Below are 16,080 nucleotides of genomic sequence, written 5' to 3'. Positions count from 1 at the left end.
CCACATAGGCTACTTTTTATCCCGGAAAATTAAAGAGTTCCCACGGGATTTTTAAAAACCTAAATCCATGTGGACGAAGTCGCGGGCATCATCTCGTTAAAAATATCTTATTTAAAAACACTGGTAACAATATTTAACACGGTCGTTTTAACAAACATACACAAAAGAAGACTAACTTTTGTAATAAATAAAACCAGTGGCGGATTTGCAGGCTTGGCCGCCCTAGGCCCCAGGATTTCGTAAGTACCAGCCGCCCCTTTCTCAACACCCATTAATCATGGTCGTAGCCATGAATTGATGGGGGGGGATTAAAAATTTACCTTTTGATTTGTCAGTAAAATACAATCCAATGATAAATAGGAGCGCGAGCACAGCAGGCGCAATTTTTTTTGTTACTAAAAAAAGTGCTTTTTGTCATGATTGGCCGCCTCTAACATCTAGCCGCCCTAGGCCCGGGCCTACTGGGCCTTAGGGCAAATCTGAATAAAACAAATATTATATGGACGTGGATAAGTTTGGAAGTCTCGATAAAATTATACCTAATTAGTATACTTTGGACTACTCAGCGGATCCGGGTTCGATCCCGGGCATGCACCTATAACTTTTAGAGCGGTTCCGCACCTATCCAATCCGAATGTATGAAAATACGGATATGAGAAACTCGGACCGAATTAGGAAATTGCTTACGCACTAATTCGATATTAATATTGATCAAATTCAAAAGTACGAAAATACTCAATTTGCGGTACTTATAATGATGATACCTTGGCCAATTTACGCATAATGTCCTTCCACGACTTGTCCACAATGGTAAACAATCTGGTCTCATTGGGCAGTTGACGCTGAATGTCTGGTGCTGAGAAAATCACTTCGAGATAGATCCATGTCTGCTGGCACGTATACCATTCATCCTGTTTGGGAAAAATTAGACTTATCTGTAGGTGTTGTATAGAAGCTCATGGAAGTCCATGACATACAAGGAACTTAAAGCTCATTTTCAATATGGACCACCCGCCCTCCCACTGCTAAACATGCAGAAAAAGCTAGCCACCAAGCGAGGAATACCTACCACCACCATGTAGCACCACAAAAATCCCCCAAAACACACTCGACGGTCATTTCGCTCCGACACTGGATCATCCTCAGGACATGTAGACCTTACAATGCACAGTTGTAAAATGACGATCGTGTCATATCGCATGCATGCATATTGCACCATACAGATATGACTGCTTCAGCGAATTATACCAAATTAAGCTTTTGGTACCTGGTTTGTATACAGGGTGTAACCAGAACGCTAGCAAAAACTTAGCGTTATTCTTATACTACCTAAACACAATCCAATACCAATAACCATTTGCCTCATTTTGTAGTTTTAGTGATTAAGTATTTTTCAACCCCACAATAGCGTGCAAAACTCGGGTCAATGCCCCGCATCGACTCCGAACGTTGCGGAAGTAGTTACGCAACGTTCGTAGACCTCTAGCTTTTCAGTTGTTTTTTTTACAATATATCGTGAACTTTTACAAAATATAGTATTTTTTAGATTTTTTTGTGTTATCATGTCAGTATTATCACCTGTCTTCGTTTTTGCTAACGTTCTGGTTACACCCTGCATAGGTATAGTTAACAATAATTTGAGAGTCACGACCAACAGCATTGAGGAATAAGACACATAGAGAGACTTACCACAGTTCGTGCGAACAATTCGAGGTTCTTGGCCCATTCTTCCACACGACTGCGTATGGGACCACAGTTCCTGGAACTCAGTATCGTGTTAACGTGAATGTTGCTTTCGTCAACCGCAGCTAGTATCTCGTCTAGTCCGCCCAAGATGTAAACATCACGAGCATCTTTGTGTAGCACTACTTGGAACTCTAAAGTCGCCCATATCTCTTCAACCTATTTATAAAGAAAGTGTGATCAGCAGAAAACTAGCACTATTATCTTTACCCAACTACAGCGAAGCCGAAAGCAGGGTTATGTACTTGACGTGTATGTATGTATGTATTTTATTAATATTATTATTTTTAATTTATTTACACCAACAACTTCCATACAAGCATGACTCTGAAATATACAAATTCACTGCGGTATGGTTATCCATTACAATAAATTATTATCGTGCCGCAAAGTAGACTCAATTTATTTTCCCAAGAAGAAGTTGGAAGGGAAAGATTTCAGGCAAGAGATTTTTAGATTGTATAGATGCAAATGGTTGGAACTTGGAACACAACAAGAGATTGGCAAGACTTACAAAGTATCCAACAAAATAAGCGGTTCTAAAAGCAAAAGCTTTTTCCATAATTTGAGGACAGCACACAGTGGTGTTGGTGTATAAGGCCTTGAATGTAAGTAAATGTTTAAAGGCCTATTTCAGAACCGCTACCAATTTTCATGGATAGGTAGGTATAACTCGAAAAATTATGGACTTTCATACAAACTTTCACGCTTGAAATTTAATTTCCGACGGTTGGAATTTCCAAAAAAACCTTTCTTAGTGAGTGCCTTGTCATTTAAATTCAGTCGTTTATAATTTACTGCGCCAAGGAGGTCGTTAATAAAAGAGGTAAAAAAATTACCTTTTTTAACAAAGCCTCAAGTGCAGCCTCCGAGCTGGCTTGTCCAGCCATTTCCATCAGCTCTTCGGCGTGCTGGAACGCCTGTAAATCCTCAAGCATCTTCAGAGTCAACACCATGTCCGGCGTGATACGCGTGTGAAGAATCTCTTCAATCTTCACCCAGTGTCGAGGTTTCAGCGCTGGGTTCCGTAAATATGACATCACAGGCAACTGTTGATAAAAACTTGATTGATATCAGTACCCTTATTATAAATGCGAAAGTGTGTTTGTTTGTTGGTTTGTCCTTCAATCACGTCACAACGGTGCAACGTATTGACGTGATTTCTTGCATGGGTATAGTATATATAAAGACCTGGAGAGTGACATAAGCTACTCTTTATGCCGGAAAATAAAAAGACTTTCCACGGGATTTTTAAAAAACCTAATTCCAAGCGGACGAAGTTGCGGGCATCAGCTAGTTATTAATTTAATGTGTGACAACTAGTGTCTCTTAAGCCACGTCTGTGCCTCTACCATCAGAATGCTGGTTCTACTAAGCACAGCCGGCAAGAAACTCAGCAGTTGCTCTTTTCGAATAATAAAATATTACAATATACAACGTTAGTTAATAGTTAACGCAAAAACAGAAACACTTAGCTATACTTGTATAAGTATACAGTGTGAAAAATTGTATAAGAAAGAGAGTAGGTGTTCAGCAAAAAAAAAACTTCACCTTTTCCTTGATGGCACTAATAGTTGCCTTACAACCAGGCAGAATCTTGTTTGGCGGCAGTCCTTTATCGAGCTGGTTAAAAATCTTTCCATAGTTTATGGTTGTCGCCTGTATCTCGTCTATGTCCAGACTATTAAACGGCACTTCATACCTACGATAGATGAGAATATACTCAAATATGGACTAGCGTCCGAAATTACTAATCAACCCTATATGTAATCTGTCACATTCATTTACGTAAATATTAATAAGAGCATGTTTTACTTGTGTTTAATTACCATGATTGATATGATTCCATCCATTCCTTCGACGATTTCCATAGCATTTGTCTTAATTTGACGTCATTTATAGCTTCGTCGAGCATCTCGAGCCTAGCTGGCGGTATCTGCGGTAAAAAAGGTAAACTCATCGAAGAACGCCTTTTCTTAGATAACTAAGTAGAGGTGTAAGTCATGGTTTGTCTAAAAGTGACAGGCCATGAGCTTTTTGTTTGCTCGCTTTTTATAAAATTTAAAAAAAGCGAGTAATTGTTCTGGCGGTTCATCTGATATTAAATGATAACCGCCGCCCATGAATACCTGGAGCACCGGATGAACTGTCAACTGCGTTTTCGGCATTTCAAGGATTTGTTGATCCGCCCCTTGAATAGCCCCATGTTGAAATTTTGTGGAAATACCGCCAAAGGAAGTTGGTTCCACAGTTTGTATGTTAGGCCATCAGCTCTACATACACACTGTATGTACCTGTCCTTCAGCGAATGCAAAATTTATGTTAGGTTGGCTATCCTTGTCTATTCCTTTTTGCATTCTATCAGCCTGTATGCACCCACTGCTGGACACAGGCATTTTCAAGAGCAATCCTCTAGACACGGTCTTCATCCACCCGCACCTTCTTATTTTTTTAGGAGTAGCCTAAGCTATACGATTTTTTCTGATGCTTCTCTTATTCAGAAGGAGACAGTACCGGTTCTGGCTGAGGACACTTACCAGATAATTTACTTATCCCGCATCTAGTCTTTAATAATAAGGAACATACCTTAAATATTTTCTGCCATTCGCGTATCTGCTTGTCCCTTGCGGAGTAACTTTGGAGTTTCTCCATTAGATCGTTTAATGTTTCCAATACTTTTTCCATGTCAGACTTTTCATCGTACAGCCACGGTTGCTAAAACAGTTTTTGCTAAATAATGCAGCTCCTCTAAAGTTAAGGCTCATTGACTAATAACGCCTGAGCATCTAGCCTCTACAGCAATCATAGCTTCTAAAGAAAAATCAAGTTTCTCTACTTCCGTTTGGAGTACGTCCAGAGTGTTCGATGGGAGCCTAAGCTGCTAGAATCATATTTGACACTGACAGTCAGGCAATAGTACCAGTTGGCGCCAGGCAAAACTCTTTCTAGATACGGAAATTCGTCCAGTCTATACGACTATCGTAACTACCCGAATGTGTTTTTTTGTTTTTTGTTGGTTTGTTGGTTTGTCCTTCAATCACGTTGCAACAGAGTAACGGATCGGCGTGATTTTTTGCAGTTATAGTTTAAGACCTACTAAGACTAAGTTTAAGACATATACTTTTTATCCCAGAAAATCAAAGAGTTCCCGGAGTATTTGCAAAAACCTAAATCCACGCGAACAAAGATGATCAGCTAGTCTACTAAAAGTGCATGAAGGCGGAAACAAATTATTACCTATCGGACGCGGCTGACAGGCGGGTATGTATGTATGTATGTATATACTTTATTGCACCACAGAAACACAAATGACAGGTTACAAAAAGAAATCTTAATAAGTAGGTACAAAAAGGCGGTCTTATCGCTAAATAGCGATCTCTTCCAGACAACCTTAACGCTAGGGAAAAAACGAACAAATGGACAATGGGAGGTGGTGTAAAATAAACCTAAATACCAATAGCTAAATAAACTAAACCATATAATAAGAATATAAAATACATATTGTTAATACACTAATACATACAAATAAAGTATTTTATGGGTAGTTATTTTACGGGTTATGGGTAGCTGGATAAAACATAGTAGGTACCACTGAACTATGCAAACTATCGGGCGTAACTTAGTCGCAGACGTAACCTTGAGCGCTCGAATGTCCGAGATATATCTAACAAACGTTTGTCGGTCTCAATGACAGAGACAACGCTCTACGAAAACGCAATCTCTTTCTAAAGGTCGATGTACAATATTTCCTGCCAGGTTACAGTTGTTGTGCTCTCTATATGATTTTGTTGGTGGTGTCTACATGCACATAATATTATGCATACCGCGATTTCCTCTCTCAGTTTGTTGATGTCAAGAATCAAGTCCATTATATCCTTGCCGATCTGACTCGCGAACATGCCAGCCAACTTGCCGCGAGTCTCCAAGCGTGCGTCAACGTTCGTGCGCAATGTGCCCAGAATCACGCTTAGACCTATATTGTTTAATATATTTTATATAAAAACTTACGTAACGGTTGCACTAATACTGGCATACTTCAAACAGTATCATACCACATAAGAAAACATTCATTGTCACTTTGTACCTACGCGTTATAATCTGTATATATAAAATTCAAAGTCCCGACTGACTTACTGACTGACTTATTTATCAACGCACAGCCTAAACCGCTGGTCCTAGAGATATGAAATTTGGAGGGTGTGTTCTTTGTAAAGAGTAGGTATCCACTAAGAAAGAATTTTTCGAAATTCCACCCCCAAGTAGGTTAAATGGGGGTTTGCTCGCGCACGAAGTCGCGAGCATAAGCTAGGCTAAATATATAAAAGGATTGACTGACTGACTGATCTATCAACGCACAGCTCAAACTACACGACGGATCGGGCTGTTTTTTTAAAAAAAAAATATAGCAAGCAAACGAGCAGGCGGGTCACCTGATGTTAAGTGATTACCGCCGCCCATGAACATTTGCAGCACCAGAGAGACCGCCGATACGTTGCCGGCCTTTTAGGAATTTGTTGGTCCGCCCCTTGAATAACCCCATGTTATAATCTAGTGGGAACACCGCCGATGGGATTTTGGCATGCAGGTAGCTATTATGACGTAGGTATCCGCTAAGAAAGCTCACAAGCCACGCGCTTACAAAACTTGACGCGTAGGCAACAACCAATATCGAACCGACGCGCGCTTTGATTGGCTGATATATTTTCGCGCCATTCAAAAATAAGATTTCTGCGCAGGGTCATCAACTTATAAAGAAGTAGTAAGTACTTTAATCGAATCTTTAGCATGTTTTTACATGAAAGAAAAAATCGGAATCTGACAATTGATTCCAACGTACCCAAGAATTCGTTCATATCGTCGGGTGGAATGCCTATATTGAATTCGCCCATCAGATCGTATAGCTCACGCAAATACTCAAGACGTTCTTCGAGGTATGCCACTCTTCCTTCGAGGCCATCCAACAGAGTATTAAACGCTACCAGTTCGCCTGCGCTTTCTGGTTCTTTTGTTATATCGTTGTTTATTGATTCGATCCCTTCCAATATGGCTTCGATACAATCGTGACCAATACTAAAAAGAATTTCTGTATTATTTAACTAAGTATCACTGCAATTTTTCCTTATATACTAGGTTATGCCAGGTATGCATTTGAATGCGATTCGCACGCCATCTATTATATAGTACGCTCATGTCACTTATGTCAAAAAATTCAAGCAAATGACTACAACAACTGTTATCAATTATCATCATCATCAGCCCATCACTGGTACACCACTGAGCATGGGTCTCATCTTAGAATGAAAAGGGTTTGAAGAAGGTTTTAAGAAATTGAAACTTTGTACAACAGCTGCAGGTAAAAAGTTTCAATTCAATCTGATGAACGATCCGATCCTCGCACGCGTAGGTAACGAGCAAACAATCAAACACATAAACTTCAATTTTTATGTTCTCTTATCTCTATTGTATTATATTATGTTACTAAATATACTTACTCAGGTGTGGTAGTGTTAACAACTTCAAACAATCTCCTCGGTTGGGGCCTAAACAGTTCTTGATAGGGAGTGAGGTTCAAGAATATCAACCCTAGCGGTTGGAAGCTAACAACGTCTTCAATATCCTCCATTTGCTTTACGAGTTCCGAGCACAACTTCCTTAATACGTTCACATCCCGTTCGTTTTTGATAATATCAACATCGATCTCGTGGGCTTCTCTGAAATTGTCCGCAAAACGTCTCATACGCTGTAGGAAAGTCCACACTTTTTCATAAGCATCGTGTGGTACTTGCGAAATGAACTGAATGTCACTCAGCATTATTTTGTCCTGGTTCATCAGGAAGTAGAGATTAGGCGATTCGCCGGCCGTCCATTCCATTTGCTTGCCCATTATCGTAGGTTGCACGAACATTTGCAACGTCTCGTCGTTTAGATAGTTGTGGAAGGTCCGCACGTATTCATCCCAGTAGTCAGTTATTTTCTGTAGGTAACTAGAGATCACGTCTTCGCTGGGATTAAGTTCGGTGTCTCCCGACGGGAGAACATATGCATCGACTTGAAATAGGGCCCACTGTAAACAGACAATTAAATACTTAAATAAGTAAAGGTTTATTTGGCTTACAAGAAAAAAATACAAAAGATGTTAAAAACTACAAAATTAAAACTAATCTTTAAACTACGCGTTTGAAAATATAAAAAAACAAAAGTGATTTCGTGTGTGACTTACATGGGCTACTGCCTCAGCATAATGCTGCAGTGTTTACTACTAGAGTGATTTCGTGTGTTACTTACATGGGCTACTGCCTCAGCATAATGCTGCAGTGTTTACTACTAGAGTGATTTCGTGTGTGACTTACATGGGCTACTGCCTCAGCATAATGCTGCAGTGTTTACTACTAGAGTGATTTCGTGTGTTACTTACATGGGCTACTGCCTCAGCATAATGCTGCAGTGTTTACTACTAGAGTGATTTCGTGTGTGACTTACATGGGCTACTGCCTCAGCATAATGCTGCAGTGTTTACTACTAGAGTGATTTCGTGTGTGACTTACATGGGCTACTGCCTCAGCATAATGCTGCAGTGTTTACTACTAGAGTGATTTCGTGTGTGACTTACATGGGCTACTGCCTCAGCATAATGCTGCAGTGTTTACTACTAGAGTAATTATACCTTGTAATTTTGTTTTATGTGGTTAAGAAATTCGACTCATTCTTATTTTTTCGGAGCTATGTCCGTTTTAAGAAATTAAATATCATTTTATTTGATGGTGAAGGAAACATCGTGAGGAACCTGTATGCCTGAGAGTTCTCCATAATTTTCTCAAAAGTGTGTGAAGTCTACCAATTAGCGCATGGCCAGTGTGGTGAACTGTGGCCTAAGACGTTCTCATTTTGAGAGGAAACCCGTGGTCCGTAGTGGACTGGCGATGGGTTGATCCTGACGATCATGATGAATTTTTACCTTGCAAACATCGATTTGCCGAGGCCAAGTTTCGAGCACTTCATCTACGTCCATACCAGCCAGAAGTTCTGGCGCCGGCGTGAATTGCACGTGTGTACGCAACATATTTGCCATTTGCATGTTTGAGCGCTTCGTCAAACGATACAACATATAGTTCTTCATGTAATCCACCAATTTAATAAAACTACGAATGAAATAATTCAAATTTAAAGCTAGAAAATAAATCCATACTACTTAATTATAAATGCGACTCTGTGTCTGTATATCTGCCTCTTACTTTTTCACGGCTCATCTGTTTAAACGATTTAGATGTTTGGTACAGAAATTGCTTACATCCCGGCAACGGACATAGGCTACTTTTTTTGGCAAAATCAAAAAGTTCCCACGGATGTTTGAAACCTTAATCCACGTGGTTGCAGCTGCAGGCATCATCTCATATAATATTTGCCATATTTATATAGGACAGTAAATAAAAATTAAAGCTGCTTTTTTAAAAAAATATGGCCATATTATAGGTGCAATACAGACAAACGATGATTGAATCTAATCTTACTAAGTAAATACCTATAACAGTTAATAAGAATCAGTAACAAATTTCACGTAAGCTTACCAAGCGAGTCTTTCACAGTATTTCCGCTTATTAGCCTTCTCGGTATAAGACATACCACCTGTAGGCTTGCCACGTATGACTTGGTAGGGGGGCACATTGCGATCGTCATACGTAAAGCCCTGGAGGTACAGCGCTGCGTGACAAGAGGATGTGACCACTTCCAATACCACAGATCGAAATTCAAGCAACTTATCGCGGATGAACTCGACACGTTTCATCTATCAAGAATTTTTTTTATTAGGTCCTAATCTGATTCATTAAAATTACTTCATATCGGATAAGTGAAGTGATAACTAAGTTAAGTAAGTAACATTCTTGCTGGGAAGTGGGAAGCATTTCGAACCAGTCGTAGATTCACTTGCCGATTCAGATGCAATTTGTAACCCAAATACTTTCAAACAAGTGTGAATAGGCGTCTTCTATGCAAAAAAATTGTCCTATCTTAGGCCAGATCATGAATCTCCTATAAGTGTGACAGTTTTTTCGCAGTTAGTAGCCCGGAGTTTGTAAGTTGGCGGAGTTACAAGTGCTTACAGTACACGACCGAAAGTAATGTGCATCGACCTTTAGAAGGAGATAGCAGATTTGTCCCTGTCGTTGAGACCGACAAAACGTAATATAGGTATGAGTGACAGAGACAATGCTCTACAAAGCTGAAATGTCATTCCAAAGGCCGATGTAAGGGAACAGATAGTGCACCTGTGATAACATGTATACCTACTCCAATAGGCTACTTGACAATTTTTTTAAGTTGGTCTTAAACGGTTAATATTTGTCCTATTATATCAAAAAAATTAACACTATATTTTTTTGCGCCCTAAAAACCGTAAAACTTTAATTTAAAAAAATATTTTTCTTAGACAGGTGAAAACACTGTCGGCCATGTTTGGCCGATAGATTATCTGTGCTCTGACGTCATGCATTTGTAAACAACAGTATAACCACAGGGTTATACTGTTGTTTACAAATGCATGACGTCAGAGCACAGATAATCTATCGGCCAAACATGGCCGACAGTGTTTTCACCTGTCTAAGAAAAATATTTTTTTAAATTAAAGTTTTACGGTTTTTAGGGCGCAAAAAAATATAGTGTTAATTTTTTTGATATAATAGGACAAATATTAACCATTTAAGACCAACTTAAAAAAATTGTCAAGTAGCCTATTGGGTCGCTGTGTTTAATACCGCACGGCATAATCTCAAAGGTATGTCTGTTTCGTGGCTTATGTTTCTATCCCGAATCCTAGCTAGCGGCCACACTCCAGTCGTAACCAACCGCAAAGCATCCCAAGCGTTGCGGCTGCAAACTGGAGAGCCAGTTCCCCCTTCCCATCCCCTCATCATCATCATCATCAACGCACACGACTTCCACACGCCACGGTCTTGCGCCGCCTGGATCCAGCGCTCCCTGCGACTCGTCTGATGTCGTCCGTCCACCTAGTGAGGGGGGGGTTCTTCCCATCCCCTAGTATAATGCTTGTGGCTATTGTGTCCATTACCTTGAAGACCACCGTAGCTGCATAATTCATCAAATTCTTGAAAACTATGGGACATGCTGCTTTGCTCGCTATTTTTATTTAAAAAAATCAATATTATAAATGCGAAAGTGTGTTTGTTTGTTGGTTTGTTGGTTTGTCCTTCAATCACGTCGCAACGGTGCAACAGATTGACGTGATTTTTTTCATGGGTATAGGTAACGACCTGGAGAGTGACATAGGCCTACTCTTTATGCCGGAAAATCAAAGAGTTCCCACGGGATTTTTGAAAAACCTAATTCCACGCGGATGAAGTCGCGGGCATCAGCTAGTACTTACTTAATAAATGCATTTTAATAACTATTTTGTGGTTAGATGTAGCCTCCGTTGAGGATACCGCTGTCAACAAAATTCGGTTCATCATCATGATCAACCCATCACCGGCTCACTACAGAGCACGGGTCTCCTCTCAGAGTGAGAAGGGTTTTGGCCATAATCTACCACGCTGGCCATGTGCGGATTGGTAGACTTCACACACCTTTGAGAACATTATGGAGAACTCTCAGGCATGCAAGTTTCCTCACGATGTTTACCTTCACCGTCAAAGCAAGTGATATTTAATTAATTAAAACGCACATAACTCTGAAAAGTTAGAGGTGCGTGCCCGGGATCGAACCCCCAACCTCCGATTAGAAGGCGGACGTCCTAACCACTTGGCTATCACAGCTTAAATTCGGTTACGATTATGTTATTATAATGAACTAGCTGATGCCCGCAACTTCGTCTGCGTGGAATTAGGTTTTTTTGAAAATCCCGTGGGAACTCTTTTATTTTCCGGGATAAAAAGTAGCCTATGTCACCCTGTAAGTCTTTATCTATACCCATGCAAAAAATCACGTCAATCCATTGCACCGTTACGACGTGATTGAAGGACAAAACAACAAACCAATAAACCAATAAACCAACACACCAACAAACAAACACACTATCGCATTTATAATAAGGGTACTGATGAAAAAACAACAAACCAAAACTTCTATGAAGTAGAAAAAGGCAGTATCCATATCCCTAGAGAGATCGGTAAAGCTTCTTGTGTACATGTCGCAACACATCGCTTGTATACTGAGCAACCCTTTCGCCAGCACCGGTGTAAGAATGAACAGCTTTTTGGCAACCCTCGAGCGCACTTTGCTGTACTTGCGAAACAATATCGATTTACGCCAGACGTAAAACGCTTTCCAGTAGCGATAGACGCGGAAGAATTTTATCTAAAAGTACAATTTATTTTGAAACAGACATGTTTTGAATGCTTTGTTTGATTCTGTGAATACTGGAATGTGATTTCAGCTGATACGAAGTGACACTGCAGTTCAAAATCCGACGCATATCTATATCTACCAAAGGAGTGGAGTGGGCAGTCTTTTTGTAGGGTTCCGTACCTCAAAAAGAAAAACGAAACCCTTATAGAATCACTTTGTTGTCTGTCTGTCAAGAAACCTATAGGGTACTTCTCGTTGACGACGAATCATGAAATTGGGCAGGAATGTAGGTCTTATAGCAGACATGAGGGGAAAAATGTGTTCATGAACATATTATATTGCTATTTTCAACTTTGAGGTATCATATGAAAGGGCTTTACTTGTACACTCTAAAACAGATTTTTATTTGTTTTTAGGCATAATAGCTTTTAATTTATCGTGCAAAATGTCGATAAAATACGATTGTAGTACGGAACCCTCATTGCGTGAGTCTGACTTGCACTTGGCCGTTTTTTTTAAATTCAGATACAAGTTAGCCCTTGACTGCAATCTTACCTGGTGGTAAGTGATGATGCATTCTAAGATGGAACCGGGTTAACCTGGAAGGGGTGTGGCAGTTTTTATTAAACCCACATAGGTACTTACCCTTGGTTTCTACACGGTAACGTACCTACCGGAACGCTAAATCGCTTGGCTTTGCCGGTAGGGTCAAATTTGATAACAAAGTCAATTCAGTTTTGCAATAAGGCAATTCAGATTATTATGATTGAATTTGTACAGTAAAAACGGAATATAGAAGAGATCCAACGGGGCCGAAAGGGGACAGGAATTTAATGAAGTGAAACAACTTACGTCAGTGAATTTCATAAATATGGTATATTCTTGTTCCCAATCTGAAAGCTTTGTGAAGACCATTTCATTGGTGTAATGTGTCACACCGCAGGGGCTGATGGTGAAATAGTTCTTCTTGTTTATATCCTCATATGGGACCACGCTGTTGAAAAGATCTACTTCAGTTGTTTGGTATATGGTGCGCTTACATGGGCAATTTGTTAAGCAATAATTGTAGCTCGGCAACACGTATGGATCAATCTGGCGCAATAAGTGGAGCAAACTGGAGCAATTTGCTCTCTAACTACTACACCTCCTGACGCCGCTGATGAAATGAGCAATCCATGATTTAACTTTTGGAATGCAGGTGAAATGCTGAAATGTGCAGGTTTCCTCAACGAAGGGGGCCGAGGCTGCAAAGTTACCTACAAATTATATATTTTACAGGATTAGAATCAAATCCTCCAACTTACTTTAAATAATATGGCGTGAAATAGACATTCTGCGGATGAACAGCGTAGATCATATACAAAAACCCACCAGTCGGATCATTTCTCACTCTTTCTATAACTTCATTCTGAGAGGCAACAACTGGTTTAACCTTTAGAGGGTCCGCGGTTTCTGTGGGTTTGTCGATATCGAAGCTGCTACGCGATTCTCGTATTGTAATAGCTTTCTTTTTTTTAATTCCTGCGGATAAGGAAAATTGGTAGACTTTGAGGTTTGTCTAAACCGGCTTGATAAAAGGAAAATGGCAATATAAGACTTGACAAAAAACATGCCAATTAAAAGTTAGACTCGTCCACTGAGGTTTCCGTAATTTAGAAAGAAACAAAGTTAAATTTAACAAAAGTTCTGTAATATTTTACTTGAATCTTCGATATATATAAAAGAAAAAGCTGACTGACTGGTCTATTAACGCACAGCTTAAACTACAGGACGGATTGGGCTGAGATCTGGCATACAGATAGCTATTATACGAAGACATCCGCTAAGAAAAGATTTTTGAAAATACAACCCCTAAGGGGGTAAAACAGGGGTTTAAAATTTGTGTAGTCCACGCGGACGAAGTCGCGGATAGGATAGTTGATAGAGATCAACCATTAATTAGGTACTCATTCCAAATTCCCATGTTTTTTGTTGATAACACATTTGATAGTGTGATACGTTACAAGCACAGTGTGTGTCCAGCTCATTTCTTACCATCGTCTAATTTGATTGGCTCCAGTTGTAATTTACCAGTCTTTCTCTCTTTTTTGAACCTTTCCTCCTGAGCAGCTGCAAATCCAGTCTGAAATAACAAATTGGTTGCTCTGTACTATGCTAACAAACGGTCTGCAGTTGAAACGCAAATCAAATGCTGAATTGCAGGTTGAATATGGTGGCATAACTTGTATTGCAGTAAGTATAACAGCATCAAAAACCGAAAATGCCGTCTAAGTTGTGCAATTCGCGTGCAGTCATTTTGCAGTCCAAATGCAATACTAATCCTAACATAAACACATCCTAAGAAGCTTTAATAGCTCAAGATCAGAAGGATCGGGGAAGACAGTGATCATGATTTAAATTCCAGCTAAGTAGGTATTGCATTGTTAGATACTCTAGTAGATAGTACTTAGATAGTACATACTCGGGTATGAGGCGGGGGGAATCCCCGCACACCCGTAAGTCACTCGCACCGGGTTAGCGCGAGGGCTGTGCGGCTGCGTGGCGCGTTCCCTCCCCGCTTGCTATTTCACCCTACTCGCAGTACCTAAATAGTTAGGTAGTGGTTAGAGCCATAGATTCTTTTGTTGTCGCCGTGCTATTTGACAAACGTTCAAACGATTCTTAGAGTTCACCTCAGAACAAGGACTATTAGAAGTAGCCCTATTGTGACACTTATTGTTAGAGCGAGATAGCTAAATGCATTTAAGCTCTTATTAGAACGTGACAAAATGATTATGTTTTGTCCTTATCACCGTAGCCACTTTTATTTTGCCAAAATGTATTTGTACGTGAGTAAGTATTTGGCAAACAACGTGAAGTGTAGAAGGAATGACATTTCACAAGTAAGAAAATCTGCTTGAGCGAGAGGGACTGAGGGGGCCACGCTAGTTGCAAATCTGACATATATCTGTGGAGTTCACAGAAGTTTTATACGAATTCGATTGGAGTTTACAACAAATCGTATATATAATGTACTCTGTGCAACAAATTCTGTGACTCCTCATATCTCCTATGCGTATAACGCTACGAGGCTCATTGTTTTTTGACACATATACACTTCGGCATGGGTCCTAACCTCAGCTTGCCGGGATGTTACGGGCATTATACTTATACGTATTACAGAGCACATGAGTACACGACCAGTCGCAGTGGCAATTGGGGAGGGAACGCACCGCACACCCGCACAGCCCCCGCGCTAACCCGGTGTGGGGGAGCGCGGGTGACGTGCGGGTGTGTGGGGACTATACATATCATACCATGCCATGCCATGCTATACCGTATCGTTAGGAATTGTAAACTGTGCAATTGCAGTGATGAAAAGTATACCTACCAAAGGTTCGGCTTCTTTTTCTACATATTCAATCCTTTCAACTAGTTTCTTATGTGGTAGATGAAATGGTATATCCCTAGGCTTTCTGTAAAATCAATAATACTCAATCTAAATACATAATTCTCTAAAAAGAAAAGGTGATTGACTGACTGATTTAAAGTTTTATAATGTCTTTGTTTTATATAGGATTGTAATATTATTTATTACTAGCTGACTAGTTGATGCCCGCGACTTCGTCCGGTGGAATTAGATTTTTTTAAAATCTCGTGGGAACTTCCGGGATAAAAAGTAGCCTATGTCACTCTCCAGGTCTTTATCTATACCCATGCAAAATATTACGTCAATCCATTGCACCGTTGCGACGTGATTGAAGGACACACCAACAAACCAACAAACACACTTTCGCATTTATAATAAGAAGTACTGATATTACGATATTATACCTTGTGTGATATACAGGAGTCTTACGAACATTCCGCTGTAAAGTGTCTAAAGCCGGCAATGTAGTCAACAACGATTTACGATGAGAATTTCTATTCTCCATAATGATTGCTTTTAAATACACATTCGTGACAGAAAAGCCGACACAAATACTATTTCATAATAAATCATATTTTATTATATTATTTTAAATAAACGAGTGTTTAAGTTTTTACACTCTTCAGTTC

The 16,080-nt window shown here is 39.8% G+C and overlaps 1 protein-coding gene across 1 annotated transcript in view; it reads right to left on the bottom strand.

Annotated features, from left to right (window-relative positions):
- Positions 1-15,986, bottom strand: part of Dhc16F (Dynein heavy chain at 16F) — a 68,198-nt gene extending 52,212 nt beyond the window's left edge. Inside the window, exons 1-17 of the mRNA XM_034983791.2 lie at positions 15,856-15,986; positions 15,413-15,497; positions 14,077-14,164; positions 13,347-13,563; positions 12,895-13,036; positions 11,812-12,051; positions 9,309-9,526; positions 8,699-8,882; positions 7,236-7,807; positions 6,581-6,813; positions 5,568-5,716; positions 4,330-4,458; positions 3,573-3,679; positions 3,295-3,445; positions 2,583-2,792; positions 1,690-1,902; positions 765-911 (exon numbers count right to left, since the gene is read on the bottom strand). Coding sequence (XP_034839682.1) covers positions 765-911; positions 1,690-1,902; positions 2,583-2,792; positions 3,295-3,445; positions 3,573-3,679; positions 4,330-4,458; positions 5,568-5,716; positions 6,581-6,813; positions 7,236-7,807; positions 8,699-8,882; positions 9,309-9,526; positions 11,812-12,051; positions 12,895-13,036; positions 13,347-13,563; positions 14,077-14,164; positions 15,413-15,497; positions 15,856-15,956 — 3,186 coding nt within the window. The 5' untranslated portion in view covers positions 15,957-15,986. The remainder of the gene's footprint in view (positions 1-764; positions 912-1,689; positions 1,903-2,582; positions 2,793-3,294; positions 3,446-3,572; positions 3,680-4,329; positions 4,459-5,567; positions 5,717-6,580; positions 6,814-7,235; positions 7,808-8,698; positions 8,883-9,308; positions 9,527-11,811; positions 12,052-12,894; positions 13,037-13,346; positions 13,564-14,076; positions 14,165-15,412; positions 15,498-15,855) is intronic.
- Between the last annotated feature and the right edge of the window lie 94 nt (positions 15,987-16,080).

Source organism: Maniola hyperantus, chromosome Z (genome assembly GCF_902806685.2).
Source record: "Maniola hyperantus chromosome Z, iAphHyp1.2, whole genome shotgun sequence".
Lineage (NCBI taxonomy): Eukaryota > Metazoa > Arthropoda > Insecta > Lepidoptera > Nymphalidae > Maniola > Maniola hyperantus.
This window is presented reverse-complemented; position numbering and strand designations above follow the sequence as displayed.